Consider the following 23,631-nt stretch of genomic DNA (forward strand, 5'->3'; position numbering starts at 1 on the left):
CCCTGGTCCTTTCATAAGTTCATAAGGTAGACCTGTAGTCGTAAGTATAGTGGTAAGTATAGCGGAGTATCCGTTTGGAGCCTTGGGCGGTGAGGCGTGGGGTCACGAGAATCAAGCAGAAAAAGTCGTGCCGACCGATGGCGGGGAATTCTTTGGTTTTTCGGAGGTCCATCCATCGCTCCGCCTGCTTGCTGGATCTTCTATGCATGAATATACCTAACTGCTTCTTCTCTTTTAGTGCCTCCAATCCTTGACATACTTTAGCTTCTCCAAACCAGCCCATCCCGCCTACCTTCATTCCCCCCACTCTCCGCTCTTCCACACAGTCACAGTCGTCATGGCGTCAAATTCAATCAAGCTGTTGACCGGCAACAGCCATCCAGAGCTCGCCAACCTGGTTGCTGACAGGTGCGATCCATACCCTTACGTATATCAAAGATACCAATGGCTAACCGGATCACTCTTCCAGGCTCGGTATCGAATTGACCAAGATCATGGTCCTCCAATACTCCAACCAGGAAACAAGCGTAACAATTGGAGAGAGTGTCCGAGACGAGGATGGTATGAGCGCCCTTACCGGCTCTCCCCTAGTTCTTTCTTGCTCTTGATTGAGGCTTTATCTGTTTCGGGCAATGTTCAAAAAGTTGACTGGCGTCCTTGTTCCTTCGTCGGTTATAGTATTCATCTTGCAATCGACCCGGCCGAACGACATCAACGACGGATTGATGGAGCTGCTCATCATGATCAATGCCTGCAAGACTGCCTCCGCACGACGAATTACCGCTGTCATCCCGAACTTCCCGTACGCGCGCCAGGATAAGAAGGATAAGAGTCGTGCGCCGATCACGGCGAAGCTCATGGCCAACATGCTCCAGACTGCTGGGTGCAACCATGTTATTACGATGGATCTGCACGCGAGTCAGATCCAGGGCTTCTTTAACGTCCCGGTTGATAATCTCTATGCTGAGCCTAGTATGCTCAAGTGGATTCGGGAGAACCTGGACGTTAACAACTGCGTTATTGTTAGTCCTGATGCTGGTGGTGCCAAGCGGTAAGTGCAATGTTTGCGGTATGCACTTGCGTATACTGATTATGTTGGACAGTGCAACTGCTATCGCCGATCGACTGGACCTCCAGTTCGCCCTTATCCACAAGGAGCGTGCTCGTCCCAATGAAGTCTCCCGCATGGTCCTTGTTGGCAGCGTGAAGGACAAGGTCGCCATCATCGTTGACGACATGGCTGACACATGCGGTACCCTCGTCAAGGCCGCCGACACCGTCATCCAGCACGGCGCCAAGGAAGTTAACGCCATCGTTGTCCACGGTATCCTCTCTGGCAAGGCCATCGACAACGTGAACAACAGCAGCCTGAAGCGCATCGTTGTCACCAACACCGTCCCCCACCAGGAGAAGAAGGAACTCTGCGACAAGATCGAGACCATTGACATCAGCCCTACACTTGCTGAAGCTTGTCGCCGCACGCACAACGGCGAGTCTGTTAGCTTCTTGTTCTCTCACACCGTTGCTTAGGCTTTTCGTCGGATTGATTTGGGAAAGGTCTTTGGACAGTTTGCGAGGGGGTGTGGTGTCTATTTTTTTTTTTTTTTTTATCTGTTTTATGATACAACTGCGAGTAATGAAGCATGAACTGGAAACAATACTCTAGGGGACTCTGTCTTAATTTTTGTTGCGATTAGATCGAAAAGTTGATAGCGCTACTATTGTTTCTTCTATCTGCGGCCTTTGGGCTATGAGTCGATGCATTTGTATATATTCTACGGAGTACTATGCTACCAGAATTCTTTGTTGTTTTTAGAGAATGATACAAATTTCATCTCATGAGAATACATTGAGCTTCCTCTACTGACTTGTCTTCTGCTTAGCCAGAATATGAGTAAGATTATCTTGAACCAAAAGGATTGGACCGAAAACAAGGATATTTCGTCCATATCCGCGTTGTTCAGCGCAGAGGTTGGTTAGTGGTGATAGGGCTTTGTTTCAGCGTGCCTATGTACGTACGAAACAAGGATTCTAAATATAGTTGTCGAGCGCTTTGTCCCTGAACAACTCCGATTGAGCATAATATAATTCTTTTCTAGAAATATAGTAAAACTGTCCCAGATAGGACATTGTATACGGATGGATGGCTATGTTGGGACATTGGGAGAACCATCCATGGAGACAGTTAAGGGCATTGATTGAGACTGGGGCATCGGGCAAGGCGAGCCATGGACTACAATAAGAATATCCAAGTTTAAAGGTCATGAAAAAGTGCATTTTTATTTTCGACAATGTCCACAGTCCAGCACGAGGAAAACAAAAGAAAACAGATCTGGTATAGATCGATGCTTGCTCGCCCCTCTTTGCCCCGGGGTCTCCTCCCAACCAAAAGAGCTTCTCTTCTCCCTTGATTCCACGCTACACCACACACACCACACCACACCACTGAAGCGATATCATATCCTTTTTTTCTTACAAGAAGCGGGAAGAGATGGTAGGTATGACCGTCGTTGTCTTGACTTGATTCTTTATCCGTTTTTGCATTTCCTTTCCTTTCCCTAGCCATAACAGAGAGACGTACGTAACCCGACCATTAGAAACCCCTCGGAGAAAGAAAGAATAGAAACCAAAACACCCCTCTACTTCCTCATGGAAGACGCCCGTCGCTTGCGGAGCTCGTCCTTCTTGGCCTTCTCTTCGTGGACGCGGGTGGCGAGGAGCTTGGCGTAGTCGTTACTGTTGTTCAATTAGTTCCAGTTCGATGTTTTGCATGTAGGATATGGAGGGAACATACGCAGCATCGCGAGCAGCCTCAGCGCGGCGGCGCTTGATGGCGATGCGGTGACGCTTGTGCTGGAGACGCTGGGGGGTAACCAGACGCTGGATCTTGGGGGCCTTGGTGTAGTCCTTCTTGCCCTCCTTGGTGACGGTGCGGCGGATGACGAACTTGCGGACGTCGTCCTTGTCAAGACCGAAGAAGTTGCGGATCTTGGTGGCGCGCTTGGGGCCGAGACGCTTGGGGACGACGGTGTCGGTGAGACCGGGGAGCTCACCCTCACCCTGCTTGACGATGGAGAGGGCAAGGACGGCAAGGTCGAAACCGGTGATGGCACCACGGACGGACTTGCGCTTGCGCTCACCGGTGCGGCGGGGGCGGTAGCAGCTGTGGCCGTCGGCGAGGAGGAGACGGGTACGGGTGGGGAGGAGGACTGTGAAGAATTTTGTGAGTTTTCTGGTCTGTTGTGCTTGTTGTTGATCGGTAACAGCGATTGCGGTTACATACCACCCTGCTTCATGGGGAAACCTAAAATCAAAATGTTAGCAATTGGCCCTCTGGTCAAATATTGCAATAGTATTCCCCCGCCAAATACGTTCAGGATTCCGGTATTGTTGCCCAAAATCCATCACACATTCGCAGAGAAATTCGTATTCAGATCTCGAAAGAAAAGTCCAGCCGTACCTTGCTTGTCGTTACCACCAGTGATCTTGAAGAGGTAACCCTTGAATTCGTCACCGAGAGAGTCGCCGGGGATCTAATAACCAGAAAGACATCGCAATCAGCCATTCCATTCTCATCCATTTGTTGTGTGTTGTTCTTTTCGTTTTGTTTCGTGTGCATGATTCGGGTATGTAGGGATTCGACTGACTTCGGTGCCCATGCGCTTCTCCATGAAAGGACGAAGCTTGCGCTCATCGTCGACTTCGACGATCTTCTGGGACCCATTGGCCGGGTAGGAAATGTTGAGCTTCATCTTGACGGTGATGCGCGGTCAAGACGGAGGGGCGCGGATTGTCGACGGTCAAAGTGGTGCGTTCGTTCAAAGTTCAAAGTCGAGCGGTGGATTTTCGTATCGTAGGCGAGATTTCTGTGGGCGCTACCACGTGACTATGAGTAAGCTAGCCCTAACCTTCTCTACGCCTGAACTACAAGGCACTCAACCTAGCTTGTGCTTGGCTCCTTATTGGCCTGAGATATAAGGCAGGAACTGATCCGGCATTCCGATTCAGCAGATCGCAAAGTCTTGGTGGTGACCCCTCAGCATATTGTGCGACACGATTATGTGTAACTGAAGTATAATTCTTCTGTGCAAAAGTACTTGATACTGTAGCCTAACTTGTACTCTGTACCTACCTCGACTTCTCCATGTTGCGCTAACGTAGTCTAGTGACGCAATCACCAACGTGGGCATCGAGCGGTTAAGTCTCCAGAGCCAGACTACTGACAAACTAGAAAGTCCATGCCGTATGGAGAGAACTTACTCTCACCTCCCTCCTTTTCCTCTCTTCTCCTCCTCCCACCCCTGACATATGTATATATTCGCCTCATACTGATATTGTTACGACACTCTATCGTTCATTTCCCTTTAATACCACCCTCTTCTACGGTCATTACTCCCCACCTTTCCTGTCAATCTCCGCTCCTCGGCACTCACGCGACACTCCATACCCACCCGGGCCATCTCCGGTTCGCAATCTCTCAGCCTCCTTTCGACCTTTTTTTTCTCTCCAGAGTTTCAAACCGACAATTGCGGTCCCAACTGGCCTCCTGACTTGCAACTTGACAGTCTGAACTCTGATATCATCTGCGTCCGGACAAAGAAAGTCTCGGCGATCACCAGATTTCTCGGCGCCGAGCTCGACCACCCCGGGAAATCATTTCTTTGTATAGATCCTTTGTCTCAGGAATACGCGCCCGAAAATGAGGCTTGCAAGCAAGTTTCACATCGTCTGCGCCTTTGCGGTGTTTAGTATTCTCCTGTCCGCCTTGTTTCTCGGTTCGCAGCACTTCTACTACCGCAAAGTTGGCGATGCCGACGAACCAATTGTCGAGTTCCAAGCACCAACCTCACCTGACCGCAGGTTAGTCGTCTTTGGTGATACATGGAGTGACAACAATGCCAAAGAAATCCAGGGTGGTAAAGTCTGGACCGACTGGCTCTGCTCTTCCGTAAGTTCTTGGGTACATCGGGATTATCGAGGCTAAGCTAACTGGAAAATGCCGTTTGTAGTTTTCTTGCCATCATGAGAACCTTGCGCAAACCGCTAAGTCTCTGAGAGGGAACTATATTGGGTCTGTCGTGGACAATGAGGAGCTCTCGGAGTCGGGCAACTTCCTCAGCCTAAACAAATCACCGTTGGCTGATTTCAAGGCCCAGGTCAGACAGTGGCTGACCACTGAGACAAAGGCCTTCCTGCATCTAGACGAGAAGGCAATTCATGATCGTCGCAATCGCACCATTGTGGTGGTATCCTTTGGAGTCTGGGACCTGTGGAACATGATCGAAAAGGACTACGATACAGCCGCCAAATCGGTTGACCACAGCATTGAAGTCATTATGGACCAACTCGATGAGTTGTCTCAGAACTGGGATGGTGACGAGCTTAGAATCATTTTGACTTTGGTGCCGGATGTGACTTTCCTTCCGGCCTTCCGGCCGCACGGGGACCAAAATGTCTCGCAATACAAGGAGACCGTCAAGCTTGTCGGAGATTGGAATACCAGATTACGAGGCGCAGCACAACAATGGGGCAAGGGGACGATCTATCTGTTTGACACTGAATCCTTTCTTACCGACCTCATTCGAGACCGTCAGCTCTACGCAGCGGGCGTTGAAGAATCCAACGGGCTAGGAAAGAACCAGGATCCCGGTTGGGAGAACGTTGAGGATGCGTGCGTTGAAAGCAGTCAGCAGTGGGTGATGACATCCGAGACAAAACGCTGCGAAAACCCGGACAAATACCTTTTCTGGTAAGAGGAAGAATATACTTTCCCTTGGCTGTCACGAAGCTTAACTGACCGCATTGTAGGAATGAGATGCATCTCGGTCCATCCGCCCACCGACTCATGGGAACAGAGGTCTTCCAAGGCATCAAGGACATGTGGCTCCTGTAATCGAATATGCGACATCAATAATTTCCTCTAATTTATCGAAGGTAACTGTTTGAACCGTGGATGTCTGTGCATGGAACGTGGCATGCACAGTTCTTGCAGAAATCTATACTTAGAGCTAGCCAACGGCCGGTTCCCGAGACGACTCAGAAGCGAGCGAACGGACTTTGCGGAGAGCTGCGTCCCCGAAGCAAAAAAAAAAAAAAAACAGGCTTGTCGCCGGCTCCATTCGCAGTGACTGCAACTGAGGAGAAGGTCTTTAGACATGGTGTTCACCCTAAAATGGGAAATAGACGCCAGCATGACGACCAGCGCGACTAGGGTAGACGCGGGAGTGGCACGGTAGTATGAGGCCGGAAAAGTATCGATGGCCGAAGAGCCCGAAGAGCCCCAAGGAGGGCGGCAAGGGTTCAAAGCGGAGGAAGCAAGAAACGGCAGGCTTAATGTAACGCAATGATGAAAGTAGGTGTGGGGGTGGCCATGATCGGAATGCGCAAAACGCCGGTAGGGTTGGGATGGAATTCAAGCTCCAATTTGGCGACGACCACCACCTCGACCCTCAATCAAAGTCCAGAACAGTTCAAGTTCAACAGAACAAAAAACCAATATTAAGGGATAGGGAAGCTGGGGCTTCTGGTCGACGACAGCGAGTGGGGACGGATCTGCTAGTTCTTTGTTCGCCCATTCTTTGCTTCTTTCTTTGTCTCTCGGAGATCTGTTCTTGTGTTGGCGCGGATGATGGTTGGAGGCGCATAATAGGCAGCACTAAGGCGACTAGAGTGCTTGGAAGGGCGCTACTGGCACTCACTGGCTAGCAGTCACACCAAAATTGAAGCTATCCTGCCATGCGCTGGCGCCATTAGTGGTTGTATTGGTGGTGGCCCCTGCTGTCACGCCGCATGCGGGTTCCGAACAAAGAACAATAATAATGGCGATTACTCCTGGGATCAGGATCCAGGATCTGTAAATTCAGCTCACTGCGACCTTACCAGCAGGGTAAATCAGGGAATCATCGTATTATGGGAGTGATGGGACCTACAATCCAAATGTCTTACTGCGTTTGGCACTCTGTGAATCATACTCTGTATCTTTCCCTCCACACTTCACCACTGGATCAATCAGTCACTTCCTTCCAGCCAACGGCGCAGTAGCAAAAAACCAACGGCCCAGGATCAGCTCTGGACTCAGAGGCTTGGTTCCTTCAACAGGAGTTCAATCCGAACAAAGGACTTGAAAGCCCAAAGTCCCACGACTCGCAGCCTTCGAAGGCCTTCCCAGGACCACCCCCGAACCCTACACCTTTTTACTACTTGGTACTAGCACTCCTCGTACTTGTTCAAAGAAAGAAAGACAAAAGGCAAATTTGCGAATCGGATTAATCGTGTCTCTGCCTCTTTAATTATTTTTATCTTTATTGTTGTAACAGCTCGCAGGCCCCGAGGCTACGTCTGTCGCCCAGAGGCTTATACATATCGGCTTTCTTTCTTCCTTTCTTCGTGTCTCTCCTCTGCTTCGCCTTCCCGCCATCTTCTTCTTCTTCTTCTTCTTTGAACACTGCCTCTGCTCACCTCCACCTTTCTCTCCAGCGTCTGCACGCACAAGGACATAAATAAATGTCTTATGATCGAGTTCTCCCCCGGCCTGCTGGTTTGCACCATGAACCTGCACAGCAAGCCCCTCTATCAAGACCGACCAGTAACCTTTCTGAATACAAGATAATGAACAACGACTCCGCCATGGCCGATCACCTACCACACAAGGCCCCTTCCTATCGCTACTCCGCAAGCCTGCCCAAAGTCAACCTGCTGTCTCTTCATCGATCGAGGGTTGACCCGTCAACAAGCCCATCGACTCTCGATGTAGCTACGCCTTCTTCAACTCATTCTATTCCCATGCGAGAGCGGCCATCAGTGGCTGAACGCTCGCCGTCATCTAGTCCCGACAAATCAGTAGCAGACCCTGGTCCAAGAGGCTCAGTCACTCAGTTCTGTCTCTGCCAACCGGATCCCAAGATTCCTCGACCTCGAAATGGTATGTCATTGTTTTCTTGGTCCGCGTCAGGAACAGTTGCTAATCGACTCTACTTGTAGCCTTCATTCTGTACCGTCAACACTACCAAGGAGCAGTAGTAGCTCAAAACCCCGGCTTGGCTAACCCCGACATATCTAAGATCATTGGCGAGCAATGGAGAAATCTTTCACAGGCTACCAAGGATGAGTGGAAGGCTCTTGCGGAGGTAAGCTAACTATAAGCGACAGTCTACGTGCTCGTTCAGTTCGCTAACAAGCATACAGGAAGAGAAAGTACGACATTCACAACAATATCCCCAATACCGGTATCAGCCCCGTCGCTTTAATCGTGATGGTTCGAGAAGCTCAAGCTCAGGCCTCAGTCACAACACTGCCGGTGCCACGATCTGTAACCGATGCGGTGGCCGTATCATGAACCCACCAGCTTCCCCAGACACCGTGTTCTCTCGAGACTCCGTGAGCGCTGGAAGCGCCCGGGCTTCTCATGATTCGGTAATGAGCCGAAGCTACAGCGCAGAACAAGGACCGAGAGGCATGAAGCATGGCAATCATAGCTCCGAGCACCGTGGCTCGCGCGCACGTCAGTGGGAGGGAAGTGGGTCGATTTCCCCAGACTTGAAACGCCGTCGGACAAACCCCCATGTGCAATACAGACCCGACCTGCATCGCGACAGAAGCCCGCCGAACTCTCCGTACGGCGTTCCACCATATGCCGCTCGCACGGATAGCATCAGTACTACTCGAGGCCTCGGTCTCTCAATGCAAGCGCCGCGCGGTCTTCATCCGGTGAAAGAGCACCCCCAATCGGGGAGCCTTCCGCCGTTGCACACCGCAGCGTACCTAAAACAGTCTTCTACCAATACAAACACACCCGTCAGCGCATTCCCACGGGAAGCTGTCAGTCTTGAAACCGCAGTGAACAACATTCCGTTCTTGAGCAAGATTAAGATCCTCGGCCAGATAGCTCCTCAGCTTCCACTGTCCTTCCATGAAGGAGACCGTCGACGGCGCGGACCGGTGATTGCAGTGGACGGACAAGACGCAGAACTAGTTAAGACTGTAACCGAGTACCTCCACGACGCACTACAGAAGGAGGGCAAACTCCACCCCCGCATCTTCGAAGGTCCTGAGATCTCAGATTCTCAACGAGAAGACAGCGCCGAGCCCGTGGACACTGCCAGCAAGCAAATGGAGTACTATACCCAAATCTCGAAATGGCGTCAAATGTCCGAAAAGATCAAGAGCTTCGTCAAGGTTGAAGGCTCGCGCCACCCCTCCGAGGCAGGTTCAGGCCACGAAGAGGAGACTGGTCCTAACGGCTCTCCTCACATCTCGCCGCGAACCATTATCCCCAAGGCAAGAGAGGTGAACATGAGCTCACCACCCGAGTCCAGCGAAACCGGCTCTGAGTCTGCAGGTGTCGCGACGCCTGTCGCAACGCCCCCAGAGACAGCTAGTGCCCACGCCGAGTCCCTCCCGGTCGCTATCGTCCCGCAGTATCAGCTTACAACATCCGACGCCTACAGCTGTATGGTACCCATCGATGACTCCTATAGCATCCCAGATCACTGGCAATGGTGCGCGTCTCTATGGCGCGGCCACGTTGGCCCTGACATCACAGTCTACGTCCGCGAGTGTGACCCGCAGGAGATGAAGCAGTTCGGGGGGCCCGTGGAGATCCGCTTCCGCGATGCAAAGACTGTTGTTGTTCGGCGACTCGCTAACTCGCCGAAGGAGTTGGAAGAGAAGGTTCTCAAGCGGTTAACCTTTGAGATTGAAGACTACCTTACCCAGTAGTCGCGAAAACAATGTTCTTTAGCGCAGGAGTTCCGTCGCTTGGTATTTCTTTTCTTACTTTCGTTGCTTCTTACTCTTCTTCCTTTCATTCTGGTTGGTTATACATCTGGTGTTTTCCCCTTTGTTATAGCATTGCGGTAAAACTCGTGGGAGCTGATGGTTCGATATCGTTTGTTCAGGTTATTTGTTTGCGATTCTGGAGTACTACTACTGCTACATATATTTACATACATGCGCCGCATCTGGCCGACTGGAGGATTTCTTTTGATGTTATCAGATCCTGGAGTTTTGAATCAACTTTCTTTCAAGATAACTTTTCCCTGTATTCCTGAATTAACATAATTTAATATTTCACAACATAATTTATTGCTCCAAATTTCCATTCGTCCTCCTATAATGTTCAAATTCCTGCCTGAGGCCGCAGTACTTTTCCCTCAATGAACAAATTAGGCAAGAAGTGGGGCGGTAAGACTTTCCAGCCAACCACAACTCTCCCCGATAAGAGACCCTAAGAGCCTCGCCATCAACCGCCTCCCAGTTCAGTTCATATTCCTCAATCCGCCGTCGTATATTCCTCCTGCGGCATTTCGAGGAAAGGCGCGGACATCTTAGACTAATGCTCGCACTAAAAACTTCTTTTCGTGGTGTACACCGATGATCCATCCTTGTACTTTCTGATGAGGCTCTCCCGTGGCAAGCCCTGATACCGCCGCACTGCTCCCAGCCTTCGAGCAAGTTACGCCAAGTTTTCGCAAATTGCGCATATTCGGACAAGTACTTGATACCAGCCTCGTCAGCCATGCAAGGCTGTAACACAACTGCTGGGGAACCCCGGGAGGGCTTGACGCCCCTGATGGCTCCGCCACTTCCATCGTCATCATCGTCTACCTCTAACACGCCGGGGGCCAGAGCAGATTCACCATCAATGACGACACCGACGACTTCTGTGACGCCTACCGCTACGTCTGCTGTTGGGACTGGGAAGCCGAAATCCGAGATGGCGCTTCTGCTTGCGAATCTGGAGTTGTTTATTGCTGTTGGTGTTCTTGAGAAGCCGAGTGGGGGTGACACTTCTGCGATCCAGGATCATACGACGAGTTTCCCGGCTGCGGAAATCGCTAGTCTGGAAAAGCATAGCTGGATACGGACAACCACTCTGACCGATTGTCTGAATCCGCATGGTTCCTGTGTTAGGGTTTATGTTCTGCCTGATGATGTTGGAAGGAAATTTATCCCTCGGTCGAGTACGGCGTTGAGGAGGGCGTTGAAGGTTGTTATGTCGAGGGTTGATCCCTCGCCTAGGGCTTGGCATGGAGAATCTGGGTCTGGGGAAAAGGTACTGGGTGTGTCTTCTGCGGTGGTGGAAGATGAGTCGTTGTGGTATATCTTCAACACGTTGCAGGATCCGAGTCCTGATGCCAAGACAATACGGAATCCGTACGCGAAGCAGGCAATGCAGGATTTACTCTCAATCACGTCACCCTGGGAGACCGAAGACCAAGAAGGAAAGACGTTCACTGGTGTTCTGGGCTTGAAAACACCGCTCTATCCGTACCAGCGGCGGTCCGCGGCTACCATGATTCAGCGAGAAGTACAACCTCACCAGATGCTCGATCCGCGACTTCAGCCTTGTACCAGTCCGACAGGCCAGGTTTATTACTATGACAAGGAGAAGGGAAGCATTTTTCGGGAAAAGAGGACGTATTCGGAAGCCCGTGGAGGGATTCTAGCCGAGACCATGGGCTGCGGCAAAACGTTGATTTGTTTGGCGGTGGTTCTAGCTACGCGCGGCCATTTCCCTCAGATCCCCCTCGAGCATCAGTCAATGGAAATTCCTGAGAGACCCCGAACCGGAAGTCTCCTCGAGATGGCGGCGGCGACTGCAGGTCGGTTGTCGCTGCCGTGGAAAGCGCATTTCGATCATCTGAGTCAGATGGGCGAGCATTACGATCGATGCATTAAAGCTTGCGAAGCGAGTCGCGGATCATACACTGTTCACCCACCTGTGGTAAGACACACGGGACGTAAGAGCGCGGATCATCTTCGGTTACCTGGACAGCATCTTCAGCTTTGTTCTGGAACATTGATCATCGTGCCTCCTAACCTCCTTGATCACTGGTTAAAGGAGATTGCAACACACACGGAAGACCTCAGGGTCCTCGTATTGCGGAGCAGTGCAGATGTGATACCCTCCGCCGAGGAATTCTTCCAATACGACATAGTCCTCTTCTCACGGACACGCTTCGAAAAAGAGGCCGACGATTTCAACGATCGGGATTGGCACCGCCACAAGGAGTCTTCACCCTTGACAAAGCTGCACTGGCTCCGTGTAATTGTCGACGAAGGACACAATGTAGCAGGCCACGGCTCGAAGACGAATATGATGCACCTCCTCGAGCAAATCCACGTCGAAAGACGCTGGGTCGTTTCTGGGACACCCTCAAGCGGCCTCTACGGCGTGGAAGTCAGTCTCGCTTCGCAGGAGACACATACGGAAGATACGGATCTGACGGAGGCAACGTCAGCTGTGCTGAGCGGGCGAAAGAAGACCGGGAAGGCAGTTGACCACGAGCTGAAAGACCTCGACAAGTTGCAACGGATTGTGGTCAACTTCTTGGACCTGCGGCCCTGGTCAAACCCTAAAGATGATGATCCAGCGAACTGGGCGACGTATATCAAGCCTGTCGGCCCAGATGGGAAGCGACGTAAGGCGCCATCTCTTCGTGCTACGCTACAGGGTCTTGTTGTGCGCCATCGTTTGGATGCTATCAACAGTGAAATTCCTCTGCCGCGATTGCACAACAAGGTTGTCCATCTCGAGCCGACGTTCTACGACAAGCTGAGTTTGAACTTATTCATCTTCATGCTCGCCGTCAACGCGGTCACGTCGGAGAGAACAGATCAGGATTACATCTTCGATACCCGCAACAGGAAGCATTTGAGTCGTGTTGTTAGCAACTTGCGACAAGCTGGATTCTGGTGGGCGGGTTCGGACTTTGAACTGCAGGGGACTGTGGATGTTGCGACAAAGTACCTCGCCGACCACCAAGAGAAGATGCCTGAAGACGATATTGCGCTTATCACACAAGGCATCAAGATCGCCCAGATGGCGCTGGACTCTGGAGGCTGGAATGGATTCAAGATGATGCATGAACTTGGTGTCTTCGTTACTAGTTTCCCAGAAGACGCTCGTAATTTTTGGGCCCTGGATCCTGCCCAAGCCAATAGGGAGCCACTTCTGTTAGGTATCTCGCAAGCTCGTCTCGCTCAGCAGCATGTGACGAAGCACCTTGGGTCGTCAGATCCAGCTGAAGGTCTAGCTGGCGCAGGTATCAAGATTCGAAGCGAACTCACTAACCGCGAAGGCTTCGATGCATCAACAGCCGCCCCCAAGAAGACAACGCCCGAAAGCCGTATTAGGAAGAAGGCCAAAGAGACCTTCACCAAGGGTCTCTTCAAAGACCTCCCACCAGACTCACCCCTAACTCAAACAAAACTCATCGCCACAGCTTCTGCAAAGCTCACCTACCTCCTCGACCAAGTACAAGAATACCACAAAACCGAGAAAATAATCATCTTCTACGACAACAACAACTCGGCCTACTGGATCGCCGAAGGACTAGAACTCCTCGGAATCGACTTCCGCATTTACGCAAATACACTCAAATCCGCCCTCCGCGAAGAATACCTAACTCTCTTCCGCGAGTCCGAGGCCGTCCGCGTCCTCCTAATGGACCTCAAACAGGCCTCGCACGGTTTACATATCGCTCACGCATCACGCGTCTACATCGTCAACCCGATCTGGCAACCTAATATCGAAAGCCAAGCTATTAAACGTGCGCATCGCATCGGGCAAACGCGCCCTGTCTTTGTCGAGACACTCGTGCTGCAAGATACCCTCGAGGATAAAATCCTACAACGCCGCAAGGCAATGTCCGACACGGAGATCCAGATGCAGGGCGACCTGCTGGACGACAGTACCATGAGCTCAATTATCCAGAATGAGCGGTTCATACCCATGCCCTGTTGCGCGGGTTATACATCGCTCGCATATCTAAGCAAACCATCGGGTTTCTTTGATCGCCATCGGCTTCCGATTCCTGATAGTGCTTCTAAAACCGAAAACGGCCGTGCCGATGGGATCGCATCGCGACCAATGCCAGTTACGCCTACCAAGCGGAAACGTACCGTTGGCTTTGCGGCCTCGCCTTCTACGAATGGCGTCGAAGAAGATCTCGAGCCTGACCTCTTTGCTCCGAGGAAGCGGTCGCCTCCACGACTGAGGTTGCAGTTCCGAAATGAGAATGGGATTATAATGGAGTCGCCTAGGCCTAGTCCGAGGAGGAGCAATTCGTCGCCGAAGATCAGATTCGCGGTTTGATTTGGTCTAGTCAGTACGTTTGGAGTGGGAGTTGGGGTTTGATTTATTTGTCCTCTATGGTGTTTAGGTGCTTTAGGTTAGATACGTTGTACGACTTGTATACCCTCCAGATAACTGAATGTGATGAATGTTTATTCTATATATCTCCGAACCTCAATTCCCACTACACAAAAGTATAGCAACCTAGTGACCTAGTATAGAGCGATCACCCCCCGATTGGAATAGTCTCACCCCCACTGAATGCGGCAACCCCACAGCCCGCGGGCCCGCGATAACATCATGTCACATGACATTCGATCGAGATCTATCGCCCATCCCACTTCGACGCCATCCGATCGATTTATCATCCATCCACCTCTTCTTTACCTGCTCAATGACAGTTAAAGGTATATGAGCACTGTTGGATACCAAATGAAGGGATAAAAACGAAAGGAAGGAGAGAGAGGAAAGACGATGACAACATCAATAATCGCCCTCTCGGGCCCCTCCTCAAGCGGGAAAACAACCCTTGCAAGGCTCCTGCAGCGGATATTCAGCAATCAACCCGAAACACCAGAACAAAATCCAACACAATTGAAGACGTTCATCATACATGAGGATGATTTCTACCATCCGGACGACAAGTACGCTCCCCACTTTCCACCACCCCTCCCTTTGCTATCAGAACCACAACCACAACCACACCCAAATCACAAAGAAAAAACAAAGAAACAAATCTAACCATATCTAGAATCCCCTCCGTAACACTCCCCTCCGGCAAATTAATCCAAGACTGGGACTGCCTCGGCGCACTCGACATCCCATTCCTCTCCTCGGCATTAGGCTACGTCCATGGAAAGGGCCATTTGCCGCCTCGTCTGCGCTCAAAGGAGGATCTGAATGATGTTTCGCCCAACAGCGGTGTTGAGGAATCTCTTGTTGAGGAGCTGAGGAATTTAGTTGCGGAGAGGGTATCATCTTTGGCTTTGAATTTGAAGGGAGAAGGAGAGGGTGTGACGCTCGCTCTTCTAGAGGGTTTCTTACTCTACGCGCCGGGGAAGGATACCGAAGGAGGGGAGGGGCATGGACTCCGCGACGTCCACGACCAGATTGATGTGAGGTTTTTCTTACCCGCGCCGTATGATCTTGTTAAGGAGAGGAGGGAGGCGAGGAGCGGGTATGTGACTATTGGGCCGGCGCCAGGGTTACCGCAGCGGTCGTCGACTGCGGATGTAAAGGATGACGAGGGAGAGAAGGGGGAGGAAGTAGACCTTGAAAAGGAAGACGATCGGCCGCCGCAGAATTTCTGGACGGATCCGCCGGGGTATGTGGATGATATTGTGTGGCCGCGGTATGTACGGGATCATGCGTGGTTGTTGCTTCCTGAGGATGGGCCAATGGAGTCACTGGTCTTGATTGAGGGGGATGAGGAACTGGTGAGGAAGGTTGGGCAGGGTGTAAATGTGAGGATGGATGCCGGGGTTACTGTTGCCCCCGGCCAAGGAGCTCTGCCGATGGCTGATCTGTTAAAGTGGGCGGTTGAAGAGGTGTTGAAATACATGGAGCAGCAGTACAACAAATGAAAATGTTGCTGTCTGTCAATTTAAAATTCCCACTGATGCAGAAATAATACCATACAAAATACCCCAATATGCGTCAACGCCACAGCGCAAGCCATCACAGAGGCCCCGTCCAACCAAGCCAATAGTCAATTCTGTCCCTGATCGGAATTGAAGATGCCGCACGCTCTTCGTTCTTCTTTCCGATCCTCGTACTGCTCAGGTCTTCATCATTGTCCACGAATGCCTTTACCTTTTCGTCCGTATAAGTGGCCGTATACTTGTCCAAGGTGCTTGGGCGGCCAATAGAGAATTCTTGATCGACGAACTCCTGGTTGCTCTCTGGTCCCTCCGTATAATGAGACGAAGATGGCGAGACAGGATATTCCGGGACTTGCACGAGGTTCTGAACTGCCGCATCTCTCAAGTTTGCAGACATGACACCTCCAAACCACAGAAAAGCAAAGCAGACTGATCCTATTATCAGGAGCCCATACAGAAAGCTCGGCAAATCCTCGTCACAAGATGGGAGTTTCTGCTGAACTGATTGTTTGATCTGAGATATTTTCGACTGCGTTGGTGCTGGCTGGGGATAAATGCCTTCTGGGGCCTCATCCATGGGAACGGTGGCCGGCCCGATGTGGTCATAGACCGGGTCCGGAATAGAATCACTATTGGTCCCGAATTCTATGGCCTCGCTCGCGGAGCACAAGTACGAAGGATCGTTCAGTACCTGGAGCAAATCATGTCGGTGCTGCTTCATGTTCGTCTCAGGACTCGCCAGTGTCGAGTATATTCGAGGAGCCCAATATATTGCTCTGACCCCGGGCACACCCAATGCCCACCGCACATGAAATATGTCTAAGTCCTGGGGAGAGCACGTTATACGGAGACGAGACAGTCCAGCCCTGGTGCCCTCTTGAGCCGTGATGTAGATCTTCTTCATCGCGTCTTTCTGAGAAGTCACATCACATTCATAACAACCCTCCGGGCCCCCCTCCAGATAGAGATTGATGACACACTTATCAGCCCAAAGAAAGCGATTCTCTAGCATTATAGAACATGATGCATGGCATACCATCTGAATTGTCGGCTGGTCAGTCTGAGCTTCAATGGCTGCCGGTATGACCGTATTCTGACAGATGATTTCATGGTCAACAGTGAAGCCACTAACCACGCCGTAGCACTTTCTGTCACATGGGCAAAGGGGGATCATGAGATCTCCATTGCTCACGAAATCGGCCATGAGACAGTTTTCAACAAGCGTAATCCTACCCACGGCCGTAGTCTGAACCTCAAGACCACGATCCTCGGGCATGAGGAAGTAGAGGAACCCTGGTTTGCTGTGTCTAGTTCTCGGGATACCTAGGACTCCCAGTTCGGTCCACCCTTTCTCATCCGGGTACATCATAGACAGTGCTGCAGTTACGGTGACCTTGAATGTTGCTGGTTGCACTCTTTGAGAGTTTGTGATAGTGACGAGGCCATGGATGGTTCTCAATTCAGGTTGATCTGATGAGGCCGGCAACTCAGTTTCAACATGCCTTTGAGGGCGGCTGGGCCCCCTCAAGTACCTTGGCAAACGAGTTGGTCCTCTTTCATGAGTCATAGTGTTAGGCTTGATGTCCTTGGGCTCTATATCTGCTCCTGGCTGTTCGTTCTGTGTATGCGGCAGTTGCTGGTCTTCGACAGTCTCCGCCACAACGATTGTGTCACTAGGTATCTGAAAGCGAACCCGAGGCTCCCTAATTGTCTTGTGTCTCGTATTATCAGCCCCTATTGCTCGTTTTCTAAGGGTACCTTGTTGCGCAAGAATACATCCCACGGCAGTGTTCGCAAATTCTCTCAACGCCGGGGATTCGGGGACATCCAGATAGCTAGTAGAAGACGACTCGGGATTGTATCTCTGAGATAGCTTCTCGGTGACAAAATCCTGACTTGGATCTTTTGATTTCTCTTCATTCAAGATGCCTATACCAGTCGACTTGTTTGGACTTCTAAGGCTTCGCGGGCTGACATTTTCGTTCGTGATTATTGTTGATGCCATCGGTTCGGATCTCTTAGGGCTTCCGGTAGATATATCTGGGCTATTGAGACTTTCAAGGCCAGAGCTAAATAAGCTTGATGTTGTCGTCGATCCCGGTCTCTTCGGGCTTTCACTGGATTTGTGGGGGCTTCTTAGGGTGGTAACACCATCCTGGACACCAAAACCTGGTATTTTCGTGGGTCCTGGCTTCGATGGGCTTCCAGCTTGTTTATCCGGACTGTTGGGAGCAGTACACCCCTTGGTCACGTCTGAGGTTGAGTTCATTGCGGATCTTTTCAGGCTGCCCGGAGGTTTACTTGGACTCTTAGGGCTGCCCTTATCACTCGCGACTACCATGCTCGGTATTTTGGTTGGCGACGGCTTCTTCGGGCTCCTGGGATTGGCAATCTCTCTTCGGCTGATTGACTCTGCATGTATCTTGCGGTTGGTGAATGCTTTTGGCGCTTTAGTACGTTCGTTGTCGGCGTCCGATCCAGAATCAGGGAGATGAGCATCGGTGGCGCTCCGTTTCCGCGACTTTGTCGAACACTCAGAATCAAGCTCAGGAGAACTAGATGCAGGTATTGTTGTTGACTCGGAGGAGACAGGGCTTCCCAGTGCGGGTTCGGCATCGTAAAAGCTTGCCGCGTCATGAGCGATTTGATCAGTCACATCTGATTCTTCGTCCAGATCCAAGCTCGGCTTAGATTGCGATAAGGGAACATCCTCAAAGACATCTGCATCATTGGGAGTTGGTACAATGTCATAAGTAGCATCACCGCCGAAAGGGGAGAACCCAAACAAAGGGCTTAGAGGTGCGTTTATATCTTCCAAATCATCTGATTTGTGTTCGTCCTCGGTTGGAATCCTTTCCATCGAGTAATGTTTGAGACATGCACCGGGGCTGCGCAGGTCCAGCAGTTGCAAGTGAGTGTTGGGAACACAATGGACCTGTATAAACCACCTTGTCCGTCAGATGCGAAAACGCAGTCACGCAGAGCAAGAAAGGAATTGACTTGCCTCGAGAGAGATTTTGATATCTGCTTTTTGCTCATACTCTCCGTTCCAGGCACACCTGATCTCCAGTCCTCCGTACTCGGGCTCTGGAAGAGGAAGTTGGTGGCTCCTGCGATACGTGCTCATCATGTGTTACGCTGTTGAAATGCTACTTTGCCGCGAGCTATGATCTGACAGATGAAGGTCAGGCAGTCGAATTGATTCAATAGAGGAGAAGGATCAAACGTGTGTCAAATGAGTGGGAAGGGAAAGACGGAATGTTACATGTCTGGACTGAACAGCTCAAAACAGAAGGAACAAACACCCACGACTGGACCGACGTCTCTCCGCCAACCACGCTGCATACACTTTCTTCCTCACACTGCATAGAGCTTCACATCAGCCAATTCAGTACCAGAGTACACTCTCTTGGTCAGCAAAGAAAACAGTCCATTGCTTTCCTAGCAAATAGTGCTGTGTAATAAGGATATGTACAAGGAATTGAAAATTTACCTTGTCCCCGTGGAACCCATAGTAACTTAAAAAAAACAAAGGATATAGAAATAGCCGCCCAGTCCTGTCAAACCAACCGGTCACCCTTTTAAGCCCTGGCGCCTTTTTATCCCGGTATAAGAGTATCGTTTCCGATGAAAGTAAAGAACCCATGACACCCATACCGCAGTCTATCAGAAGCATAGCAGACAAACAAGGAATAGAGGGAAAGCATTAAAATATCATGAAATTAATAAAAAATCGTGGGGGAAAGCTGAAGCCGGGTATAGTGTCTTTACCGAGGAGTTCCGTTCGCAGATCCTGGAGGGTCAAACCCAGTGTGACCTGTAGGGACACCATAACGATCAGCCTCGCCGGTTCCGAGAGGCTGCGAGGGAAGTATAGGGGTGGCCTGCGGCGACTGTTCGAAATAGTTGCGCGTCGCTGCGCCATTCGTTCCTTGCGGGTAGTTGCGACTCTGTTGCAAGGGCGGCAGTACTGCAGAACTAGCGGAATACTGGCGCGGATAACCTTGCTGCATCATCGCTCGAGTCGAGTCTTGGGTCTGCGCGAAAATATATGACCAGTCAGCGTCTTTCTCCCGAGAAACGGGCCGGTTAATCCATACAGGTGTGCCCGGTTGATTTACCATACCCAGCGACTGCATAGTTGCCTGTTGACTTGGCCGACCCTGAGCGCTTGGATCTTGCATCTGCGGTACCTGAGCAGATGGGGAAATACCATACGACATCTGGACGAAAGTCAGTACTGTGTTGCGATTCACCCCGCGCCCAAAAGTCCCTCGCGCATTTGTGGCCTTTGGGATCTTATCGTGAAGGTAGCCAGAATGTTTGGGGTTGACGAACCGCATAATCGGGGACTCCAGTATGTCCTGAGGCATAACCCATCATCGGATTTGGGTATCCTGTTGATTGACCATATAACGCCGTAGTTTGAGGATATGCATCCATCTGGCGCATCCGCCCATCTGTATCGTACATGCCTCTAGTACCAAAGTCGACCGATGTCCTTTGACGCTTGACGGGCGCATAGTATGGATAATCCCTAGTCGTAGGCTGGTAACCGGGCGCAGCGTAACTTGTTCCGGGTATCTGCATGGACGTTCGCTCAGGGGGAGAACGCGTAGGGATAGCCTGGGGGAACTCTTCTGGTCGTGGTGCTGATCTCTTTCTACAAAAACCTGTCAGCACAACCCTCAGTCTGCTAGAATTGCCATGCGTCACTTACATTAGGGTTCGGGGCTCCTTTCGGATCCTAAGTTTCACGCCTTGATCCGCAAAGGACCTCGAAAGGAAGGTCGACTCGGCCATCCCTGGGAAGCTCTTGGGCGGCGAGACTGTACTGGGTCAGCGGGTTTCGAGTGACGACTGGCTTCCATCAGCAGGACTTACCGGTGAAGCGCTCTGACAGAATGGACTTCAAGCACACGACCTCATTCCTAATCGCGGTGAAGCCGCCGTTAGCTCTCCATTCTCGAATCGCTCGACGCAGATTCTTCAAGCTTTGAGCTAACTTACTTTCGCATTTCAAACAAGGTGAATTTGAGCCGAAAGTCTCCTTCAATTTTAATGGAGAGATCGCCCCATACAAAGAATCCTCCGTCTAAATTGAAAGTCAGCCAAAGATCGTCCTTCCATGCGGTATTTAGTTCATTACCTGAGTTGTCAATGTCCTTCAGTCGATGTAGCGAAGAAACCAAGGTCCCAGTCAAGGCAGTCGACGGCGAAATAGGAGCTGGGGCATCCTCTTGCGCATCGTAGAGGCTGCAGCACATGAAAAAATAAGGACTCTGTAGATAATGTCTGAGGGCGCGAAGCGAGTGGTTAATAAACTGGCTTCCCGGTTGCAAGCAGAGGACTCTCTATCACTTACTGAGATAAATAGGTCCCTTCCTCCCTCACCCGAATTTGCACAATCGGCGGCGGGTCAACGGGCTTGCGCTCTGCGAAGTAGATGAAGTCCCGCGGTTAGCTTTTGATTGTCCGCTTGAACGTGCGCGCCGAGCCAGAGTGAGATCTCTCACTTACCTTTTTCCTTTCCACCGGCCACCCGTGCGCGACTGGGGTTTTGGCGCACGACCAAGTCAAAGTCATCACTGTGAAGAGCTTCTGTCAGCGGCTGTTCGAGCTGTCGCAAAGTCGGGAGCTCATTGAACTTGAGTTCATGCTCCGATTGAAGCTAGGAACGCACCTGGTGGAAGGACGAGGAAGGGAAGGGTCTGAATAATTGGCCGCACTCATCAAGGCGAGCTCTTTGAGGGTGACTGGCGATAAAAGCCAAAGGTTCCAAACAACAGGATATCCGTCAGGAAGAGAACCGTGAACCAGAGCTTAGCTGAACCGGGGCACCGTCTAGAAAGGTAGACAAGCCTAGGGTCGACGCAGGATCACAGGAGAGTGAAAGAGAAAGGAAGGAAGTGAATCCCTGGGACCCAGAAGAATAGCTCTGTCGTTAAGCTGGGGGGAATGATACTGTAGTGGGGAGGGGAATTCGGAGGGGACGATTAAAGATGGCACAGGGTAGTATGATTGACGGGACCAAGGCCAGCCCAGGCGAAACTCAACAGCTCCAGTGGAGCGAAAATAAAAACTGCAGAGTTGTAGCGGCCGGAACGAGCGAGCGTTGCAGCGGCTGAGATAGAGCTTGATGTACCGCAAGCGGGAAGTTGCTGGTGTCGTCAGAACGCAAGCGGCAGTCGCAGAGGCAGAGCCGAACGCAGCCCAAAGATTCAACGCTCCAGAGCTCCGGTTCCAGGCAAACTTTATCAGCGCAAGTCCACCACCACTTTTTCAATGTTCAGCTTCACTTGTCGCTCTGCCAGTAGTCCGCGCTCGAGTCGCTTTTTTGGATTTTTCCTTGTCGCCCAACTTTTTTGGGCTCCCGTCTGTCTTAAATGATCGTATTTTCCCTCGCGATCAAGACACTTTGTCTCTTTTGTTTTGCGCGAAAAGGGCCTTTTCCCTATTGTCGCCGGCACTTGAATTTTGTCCCAAGGACAGAAAGAAGAGTTCAAATTTCGTTTCAAATGGAGAGGTTCCGACCGTGTATCTGGCGGACTGACCAATCGCAATGCAATGCTAGGGTCGATGGAAAGGCTGGAAACGGATGATGCAAGGAACCAAAGACCCAGTAGTGCTCAGACCAGTGTTTCTAAAGTCAAAGCAGGCCGAGTTATAGGCAGGCGAGCAACAAGTGGCGGCGGAGGTGATAGACGGTAGCTGAATGATGGGTCTGAAGTCGCCTCCGTCCGGACCTTTGAATTCTGGCGCACAGAACAAGCCCCGAGGTTAATAACAAGACATAATAATGAAAAAAGAATGACCCAATGAATGGTACAATAAAATGAAAATGGTCGTGACGCAAAGAGATTTCCGGCTCGGGTTTTACTAAGATCAGACGACAGCCAGCCAGCCAGGCGATTCACACTGAGTGGAGCTGTACCAGAAGTCGAAGATAGTAGTAGATGTTTAGCTGCCTGCCGACCTGCCTGCCTGCAATCGACAATGACAACTCCAATCTTTTGCGCGCTCAATGAAGCTGTTTTGTCGCCCTCCGTCACTAATCACAACGACCACGGTTGGGCAAGCGAGCTGACGTGAATATCAAGTCTGACGATCCGACGCGAACCGGTGTACCATGGAGATGATGCGCACATTGGCAGGTCCCACTGGATCAAGAGGGGAAGCCAGGAAAATTAAGTCAGATTTCAGTTCGGCGACCTGCGCAAGCCTGAAGTCTACCTTGCCTAGCCAGATCGCCTGACGACCGATCGAGCTAAGCACGAAATCCACTGCGTTTGCGGGCAAACCACGACTCGCTTCCCCGACCACACCCCAGTCCACAGGCGTAACGGCTGGCCTGTGTGCAGTCAAGATGGAGCCCGGCTATGCTAATGCAGGTGACCTGCCCCGTATCTGTCCGCCACAACCAGGGTCTGTTGCTCCTCCCCGTGACTCCGGATCAATGGGCGGTTTGGGGTGTGCAGTCCTAGCAAAATGCCAGTCAATCATGATTTGGTTCCCAGCACTAGTAGCGAGTGTTGGAGAATTCGGGAGCCGCTGTGCTTATCCAATCATCTGTACTTACCTAAACCTTGATTGTATTTCATGCGTTAGCGGCGAGCCTCCGTTGATAGTATCTCCTTCCTTCCCTCCGACTAAACTGGCCTTTCGACCTGTCAGGCACAGAATACTTGGATGCCTAAAACATTGCCATTAGCGACCAACTGATTCTCCAACGAGGCTATGCTGGTGAAAGTGTTACCAGATTAGGAAAACACGAACCTTATTAGCCTCCTCAAGTCCCAGACAAAGAGGAACGGCGGGGGGAGAGCACGGAGTCCCTAACACCGCCCTCGAGAACAACCGTTAGCACCTTATAAGGTTTCGGTCACGTTCTCGTAGAACTCGCAAGGCTGTTGTCGTCGCGCTTCGAGAAAACAAGGTCTTCCCAGACGCTGC

General features: G+C 51.1%; 7 protein-coding genes across 7 annotated transcripts; 4 read left to right on the top strand and 3 right to left on the bottom strand.

Annotated features, from left to right (window-relative positions):
* Nucleotides 1-164: 164 nt before the first annotated feature.
* Nucleotides 165-1,618, top strand: BDV14DRAFT_162025 (ribose-phosphate diphosphokinase). Its single transcript, XM_073766838.1, has 4 exons — nucleotides 165-408; nucleotides 470-561; nucleotides 679-1,051; nucleotides 1,104-1,618. Exons 1-4 carry the CDS (start codon nucleotides 338-340, stop codon nucleotides 1,528-1,530), a joined length of 963 nt encoding a protein of 320 aa, XP_073633784.1. The 5' UTR covers nucleotides 165-337; the 3' UTR covers nucleotides 1,531-1,618.
* Nucleotides 1,619-1,971: 353 nt separating this feature from the next.
* On the bottom strand, nucleotides 1,972-3,863 carry BDV14DRAFT_162031 (40S ribosomal protein eS6). Its single transcript, XM_073766839.1, has 5 exons — nucleotides 3,648-3,863; nucleotides 3,461-3,533; nucleotides 3,284-3,304; nucleotides 2,795-3,209; nucleotides 1,972-2,736 (listed from the first exon to the last, which is right to left on the bottom strand). Exons 1-5 carry the CDS (start codon nucleotides 3,750-3,752, stop codon nucleotides 2,640-2,642), a joined length of 711 nt encoding a protein of 236 aa, XP_073633785.1. The 5' UTR covers nucleotides 3,753-3,863; the 3' UTR covers nucleotides 1,972-2,639.
* A 191-nt stretch (nucleotides 3,864-4,054) lies between these two features.
* Nucleotides 4,055-6,096, top strand: BDV14DRAFT_162033 (uncharacterized protein). The gene is made up of 4 exons (XM_073766840.1): nucleotides 4,055-4,117; nucleotides 4,167-4,948; nucleotides 5,010-5,749; nucleotides 5,809-6,096. Exons 2-4 carry the CDS (start codon nucleotides 4,700-4,702, stop codon nucleotides 5,891-5,893), a joined length of 1,074 nt encoding a protein of 357 aa, XP_073633786.1. The 5' UTR covers nucleotides 4,055-4,117; nucleotides 4,167-4,699; the 3' UTR covers nucleotides 5,894-6,096.
* Nucleotides 6,097-7,626: 1,530 nt separating this feature from the next.
* BDV14DRAFT_194613 (putative HMG box transcriptional regulator) lies at nucleotides 7,627-9,717 on the top strand (the record flags this gene model as incomplete). The annotated part of the gene is made up of 3 exons (XM_073771961.1): nucleotides 7,627-7,921; nucleotides 7,981-8,126; nucleotides 8,185-9,717. The coding sequence occupies 3 exons, from the start codon at nucleotides 7,627-7,629 to the stop codon at nucleotides 9,715-9,717; spliced, it is 1,974 nt and encodes a 657-aa protein (XP_073633787.1).
* Nucleotides 9,718-10,053: 336 nt separating this feature from the next.
* BDV14DRAFT_206606 (uncharacterized protein) lies at nucleotides 10,054-15,660 on the top strand (the record flags this gene model as incomplete). Its single annotated transcript, XM_073774936.1, has 5 exons — nucleotides 10,054-13,901; nucleotides 13,947-14,051; nucleotides 14,479-14,484; nucleotides 14,544-14,721; nucleotides 14,829-15,660. Exons 1-5 carry the CDS (start codon nucleotides 10,517-10,519, stop codon nucleotides 15,658-15,660), a joined length of 4,506 nt encoding a protein of 1,501 aa, XP_073633788.1. The 5' UTR covers nucleotides 10,054-10,516.
* A 94-nt stretch (nucleotides 15,661-15,754) lies between these two features.
* BDV14DRAFT_194616 (uncharacterized protein) lies at nucleotides 15,755-18,538 on the bottom strand (the record flags this gene model as incomplete). The annotated part of the gene is made up of 1 exon (XM_073771962.1): nucleotides 15,755-18,538. One exon carries the CDS (start codon nucleotides 18,536-18,538, stop codon nucleotides 15,755-15,757), a length of 2,784 nt encoding a protein of 927 aa, XP_073633789.1.
* A 588-nt stretch (nucleotides 18,539-19,126) lies between these two features.
* On the bottom strand, nucleotides 19,127-21,614 carry vosA. Its single transcript, XM_073776581.1, has 9 exons — nucleotides 21,362-21,614; nucleotides 21,199-21,266; nucleotides 21,044-21,113; nucleotides 20,828-20,973; nucleotides 20,689-20,773; nucleotides 20,563-20,609; nucleotides 20,399-20,507; nucleotides 20,017-20,341; nucleotides 19,127-19,901 (listed from the first exon to the last, which is right to left on the bottom strand). Exons 1-9 carry the CDS (start codon nucleotides 21,409-21,411, stop codon nucleotides 19,446-19,448), a joined length of 1,356 nt encoding a protein of 451 aa, XP_073633790.1. The 5' UTR covers nucleotides 21,412-21,614; the 3' UTR covers nucleotides 19,127-19,445.
* Between the last annotated feature and the right edge of the window lie 2,017 nt (nucleotides 21,615-23,631).

The sequence above is a fragment of the Aspergillus stella-maris genome (genome assembly GCF_047715825.1).
Source record: "Aspergillus stella-maris strain CBS 113639 unplaced genomic scaffold BDV14scaffold_1, whole genome shotgun sequence".
NCBI classification, from domain to species: Eukaryota; Fungi; Ascomycota; class Eurotiomycetes; order Eurotiales; family Aspergillaceae; genus Aspergillus; species Aspergillus stella-maris.

Bases quoted from the DNA above. Each gene is read 5' to 3' on its own strand.
- BDV14DRAFT_162025 (XM_073766838.1), top strand. From the start codon at position 338: ATGGCGTCAAATTCAATCAAGCTGTTGACCGGCAACAGCCATCCAGAG. The intron at 562-678 runs GTATGAGCGCCC...CGTCGGTTATAG, and splicing joins GAGTGTCCGAGACGAGGATG to TATTCATCTTGCAATCGACC. The intron at 1,052-1,103 runs GTAAGTGCAATG...TATGTTGGACAG, and splicing joins GATGCTGGTGGTGCCAAGCG to TGCAACTGCTATCGCCGATC.
- BDV14DRAFT_162031 (XM_073766839.1), bottom strand. From the start codon at position 3,752: ATGAAGCTCAACATTTCCTACCCGGCCAATGGGTCCCAGAAGATCGTC. The intron at 3,534-3,647 runs GTCAGTCGAATC...TCTGGTTATTAG, and splicing joins AGAAGCGCATGGGCACCGAA to ATCCCCGGCGACTCTCTCGG. The intron at 3,305-3,460 runs GTACGGCTGGAC...TTTTGATTTTAG, and splicing joins TGGTGGTAACGACAAGCAAG to GTTTCCCCATGAAGCAGGGT.
- BDV14DRAFT_162033 (XM_073766840.1), top strand. From the start codon at position 4,700: ATGAGGCTTGCAAGCAAGTTTCACATCGTCTGCGCCTTTGCGGTGTTT. The intron at 4,949-5,009 runs GTAAGTTCTTGG...TGCCGTTTGTAG, and splicing joins CCGACTGGCTCTGCTCTTCC to TTTTCTTGCCATCATGAGAA. The intron at 5,750-5,808 runs GTAAGAGGAAGA...ACCGCATTGTAG, and splicing joins CCGGACAAATACCTTTTCTG to GAATGAGATGCATCTCGGTC.
- vosA (XM_073776581.1), bottom strand. From the start codon at position 21,411: ATGAGTGCGGCCAATTATTCAGACCCTTCCCTTCCTCGTCCTTCCACC. The intron at 20,974-21,043 runs GTAAGTGATAGA...TCGCGCCCTCAG, and splicing joins GAAGGGACCTATTTATCTCA to ACATTATCTACAGAGTCCTT. The intron at 20,610-20,688 runs GTAAGTTAGCTC...CACCGCGATTAG, and splicing joins ACCTTGTTTGAAATGCGAAA to GAATGAGGTCGTGTGCTTGA.